At 38.2% G+C, this 5,016-nt stretch overlaps 1 protein-coding gene across 1 annotated transcript; it reads right to left on the bottom strand.

The window, feature by feature from the left end:
• Positions 1–1,855: 1,855 nt before the first annotated feature.
• LOC121764791 (dof zinc finger protein DOF5.1-like) lies at positions 1,856–3,502 on the bottom strand. The gene is made up of 2 exons (XM_042160818.1): positions 3,282–3,502; positions 1,856–3,052 (listed from the first exon to the last, which is right to left on the bottom strand). The coding sequence occupies exons 1-2, from the start codon at positions 3,330–3,332 to the stop codon at positions 2,135–2,137; spliced, it is 969 nt and encodes a 322-aa protein (XP_042016752.1). The 5' UTR covers positions 3,333–3,502; the 3' UTR covers positions 1,856–2,134.
• Positions 3,503–5,016: the final 1,514 nt, after the last annotated feature.

Raw genomic sequence — 5,016 nt, 5'->3', positions numbered from 1 at the left:
ATGACGATATCCTGTATCAAATTACTACTACTTCAAATTTGGTCATGTCTTTTGAGACTTGTGCCCAATCTCTTCACTCCACTACCTTAATCATCTTACATAGTAATTCAAACTCATGAAATAGTATTAGTACAGTAATAAAAAGCATTCCCCTATATCACCATTATTGAGAAATCATTGTGTAAACTCGAGGGATTTTTATCCATCTATATATGCAATGCGTGTGTAAGTAAATAAGTAATAATATATGTTTCCCATTCAAGAAAAGGAATGCAAGTACAATAATAACCATGTTCCATTAGTGTTGGCACATTATTTTTTCTGCACTCGTTTTGAAAAAGAAATATGATACAGTAATAAATAGTTAAAGTGGAGAAATAGTATAATAAGAGAATAATGTAGTAAAATAAGGAGTATTTTTTTCAAAAACGAATGCGAAAAAGAAATGTGTGAACACTAATGGAACGAAGGGAGTACTACTTAGTACTTACATTTTGAGCTATGAGAATTTTCTTGGTGACATGAAGAACTAACCTCTAGGTAGATATACTGATACTCTTTAGGAATCAATCAAAAGCCAATAGTTGGGAATATTATAGAGGTGACCACTAGGATATACAGCATCGGAGATTGAGATTTCTTACCAAACTTATACTATTATTTTGTTTATTTAGTTATTTAGTAGTAGGAGAAATGGGGCCTGTAAATATTGAACTTTTGATTGTATTCTTAATACACAAGTCTCACTATTTAGATATCTCAATAAAGATATTTTTGAATCTTAACCTGTACTCAATTTTGATGCAAGTGTGAGGTCTCTTGTGATGAAGATCAAGACTTACAATAAGAGCTTATCTTTTGGTTGTATTCTAATTTTGGATTTAATATCAGTAATTTTGTTTGTGCCGAATTCTATCCTTTCAAGGGATTAAATTTATTTGCAGCCGTTTTCAATTAGGGTTAGAAGTTGAGTTTGGATATAATTGTATTCCCTTAAGAATTCCAATTAGTAATAGAATTTTTGTTCCTATTATATAGACTTTACAAACTTTACGAGAGTTAGAAACTTAAGTTTCTGCATTTAGTTGGCTTCGTTTCCCTCAAAGCAACTCAACATCAAATTATATACTGTAATTCATATGTATGTAGCCTAAACTCCTTTTATAATTTTTAATTATAAATTAATTAATTGGTGAGAAAAAAATAAGAAACCTATATTAGTGTGATCAATTTATCTCTTGTAACAATTATTCATAAAGTATTAATATTCTTAATTAATTAGGTATTCCATATTCTAATTTACCACGTGCAGTATATATACTATTTATTCACTCACATAAAAAGTGTGATGTCTAGTTTTCTTAAAACTAATAAAAATGAAATTTACCACGATTGAAATGAATATTTTCCTTGGCCACCTTCAAGCAATTCTCAAAGATCTTATTACACAAAACGAAACCCTTCTTAAAACATTATTAACAGACCATTTATTACTAACTCTTATTAACTTTTAAGAACGTCAAATGAAGCAAAGTAAAAACCAACGGAATTAAATTGTTGAAAGAACATACTGCATATAAGAAGATAAGAAAATCCTTGTTTCAGAAACATTAGATCTAGCTAGCTAGGGATACAAATCACAATTTACAATACACATACGCGCTTGATAAAGGCACCAATAAATAGGGAGGCTGGCAAATTAATATACTAGTGTTTATGCATTAATCAAGATATTAGAAAGAGATCATAAAATATTTTATAATTCCCATGTGAACAATATATATAAAAAATTTGCATGGGTAAAATAAGGTCACCTAACAAATCTGGTGGAAATGTGAAACATGTCATATATTAATTACATCAACCCGAAATTAGATCAGATTTCACATCCTGAAAAACATTACATCTCCAAATGTAACACAAGCTACAATAAATCTCACATATTAATTCTCCATCAGTTTGTCTAAACCATTCTCAGGCAGCACACACTTATAGAGAAAAGAGAAAGTAGATACACATATAGATATATTTTAGGCTGGAAATTGAGTTGAAGAGAACAAACAAACCTACCAATTCTAGGGTTTTCATCATTGTCATCATCATCGGCTCCCATATAATTTGCAGATGTGTCTTTCTACAAGGGATTTCTTGTAGAAGAAGAGCTGAAGTTGGAAAGGTCCGTCCAATTAGCCGCCGCTGGCGCCGCATTCCACTGCTCATTTCCGCCCAATATTTGCCTATTTAGGTTATGCTCTGAGCTGTCCTCCATTTTCACCGGCGGCTGCCGCTGACTTAGCATTGGGCTAGACAGTTTCGGCCGCTCCTCGCCGCCTCCAAGAAACCCCGGTTCGCCACCGTGGAACTGGTAGAACCCTTGGGATGACGCATCCAGACCCCCCAAAAAGGGAAATTGCTGCATCCGCCACGGCTCAATGCCACCGCCGCCGCCTTCACCTGATAAAATCGAGGCTGCTCCACCGCCGCCGCCGTGGAAATTCATCTCACTTGTTCCGGCTGTGGAAGCTGCTATTCCGCTGTAATTGTTTATCCCCATATCGGCGGTGAAGTTGTCTGTGAACTGGCCCAGAGGGGACATGAAGCGGAGCGGCGGCGTTAGGCCTAACATGTTAGAGGTGGCGCTGTTGGTGGAGGCGGTGCTTGTGGTGCTGGGGTTGTTGGCCTGCCTCTCACTGCTGGCTGGGGATTTGGAGCTGGAGGACTTGCTGCGTTTGTTTCTCCGGCAGCCGCCGCCGACGGGGACGTTGCGAAGAGCGCCGCCACGGGTCCAGTAGCGGCGGCAGGTCTTGCAGAAGTGGCGCGGCTGAGAGAGGCTGTAGTTGTTGAAGTAGCAGAACTTTGTATTTGTGGATTCGCACCGAGGGCATTTCAGGGATGTTTCCGGCATCGGTATGTTCGCCATTCGAGCTCGCTCCGCCATCGAGCCCGGCCGGATCGAGCCGCCTCCCCCATGCGGCTGAGGCGGAGGAGGAGGCGGTGGTGGGACCAGAGGGTTGCCGCTGCTGCTGCTTCCAATTATTTGATGATTGTGTTGCTGCAAAAAATTGTATGGAAATTACTAAATGAAAAGAGAAAGAGGGAGAGAGAAAGCAAAATGAAAAAAAAACACAGTGGTAGTATATTCAAAATAAAATTAAAGAGGAAGGAAAAAAGGGGGATGGGAATATGTCTTTTGATTTGTTGCTTTTTGAGCAAATTAAAGAAGCTCAACCATGGAAGCATATGATATCAAAGAGGGAAGAAATTAAAAAAAAACACCTTACCTGATTCCAGTGGGAAGGATCAAGATAAGCAGGAATTGAAGAAAAAACCATGGTTCTTGATCTTTCTTTCTCTTTTGTAAAGGTTGTTTGGTTTTGGAGGTGTAGTGGAGAATCACATCAACTGGAGGGTTAGGCCAAAGGGGGAGAGAGAGAGGAAAGGGAAAGAGAGAAAGAAAGAATAATAAAGGAAGAATGAGAATATAGATGCTAAAATAAAGCCAGGGGCTTTATGCATGTATATATATATATATGTATATATATACACACAGACACACACACAGAGAGGAGGGAGAGAGGTACTAATTTGTTTTCACTCTGTCTAGTTTTGTTTTATTGCTTTTTAGGGTTTCAGTTTCTTAATTACTTAGCCTTTAAGCTTCTTTTGTGTGGAGACATTGCTGTGATTGCATGGAAAAAAGTGGACATTTCTTTTATGCTAAATAATTAAATAATTTAGGGAGGGGGGGGGGGGGGGGGGGAGAATGTATTGATTGAGAGTGTGGGTTCCCAGCATTAACACACTAATTAAGACTATATTTAGTTTGACACAAGCATTAAGCAAACCATTCTTTGTGGCTTAATTCTAGTGTTACTTTCTCTCGGAATTTATTTAACATATCTCTAGGTAAAAGTAATGCATATAAAAATTTGAAAATAGAATTAAAAAGGAGAAAAGGTCAGTCTTGGGGGTTTGAAATAAACAGTGTTATTTCCGACCAAGATAAACTTTTTTCAAGGCTGGGGTTTCTGTTATGCTTCCCCAATCCCACTCTATTTCCCATCTCTACCCCCTTTCTTTTCTTGCATGAGACTACTAATCACATGATACACATACAATGTAAGTTGTAATGTATCTATATAGTAATGTGTGTGAGCACAAATTCTCACATTAATTCTTGTTGGAAAAAGAGAGCTAGATTCAATTTCAAGTTTGTACTAGTGCAAATGTTGAAATTATGTTCTCACTTCTCCACACGAATTTTATACTCCATCCGTCCCAAGATAAGTGATGCACTTCTTTTGGGCACATGATTTAAGAAATTGATATTTAAATAGTTAAAGTGGAGAGAGTAAAGTATGAGAGAGAGAAAAGTAAATGAGTGAAGAGAAAATAAAGTAGGTGGGGAATAAAGTAAGAGAGATAATTTTTTGCTAAAAAGAGAAATGGCTCACTTATAGTGGGGCATCCCAAAAAGGAATAATAGTCGCTTATCTTGGGACGGAGGGAGTACATATATTCCTGCAGATTTAGCTTTATTTTTCCTGGTTAGCGGTTAGAGCATCTCCAATGGCGGACGTCCGGTCGGACATCCGATCGGACGTCGCGACGGGCGACCGGGACGTCCGCCATTGTGGCGTTTAGGACGGATACGGACGTCCCGTGAGGACGTCGAGTGTCCTCGGACGTCCCGGCGACGGGCGGGCGGACGTCCGCCACTGTGGCAAGGGTCGGACGTCCCGGTCGGAAGTCCGGAATTTTTTTTTTTTTTTTTAAAAAAACTCTATATATACGGCTCGTTGAACTTCATTTCAACGCGGAGTGAGCCGGGGATGTTGGATTATGTATTTTTCTTTTTTCGAATGACTATGTATTTTGCTTTTTTCTAACTATGTTTTTTTTATGTTTTATGAATATGTATTTTTGCCCGTATTTTGCTTTCCCGTATTCCGTGTCAAAATTATATTTCCGTTTTTTTTATTGCCTGATGTCCTAGTGGGAAGGGCGGATTGTGCA

This window comes from Salvia splendens, chromosome 2 (genome assembly GCF_004379255.2).
Source record: "Salvia splendens isolate huo1 chromosome 2, SspV2, whole genome shotgun sequence".
In the NCBI taxonomy this organism is placed as follows: Eukaryota; Viridiplantae; Streptophyta; class Magnoliopsida; order Lamiales; family Lamiaceae; genus Salvia; species Salvia splendens.
This window is presented reverse-complemented; position numbering and strand designations above follow the sequence as displayed.

Coding starts and splice junctions, on each gene's coding strand:
- LOC121764791 (XM_042160818.1), bottom strand. CDS start 3,332: ATGGTTTTTTCTTCAATTCCTGCTTATCTTGATCCTTCCCACTGGAAT. Junction 3,053..3,281: donor ATCCTTCCCACTGGAATCAG/GTAAGGTGTTTT, acceptor AATTTTTTGCAG/CAACACAATCATCAAATAAT.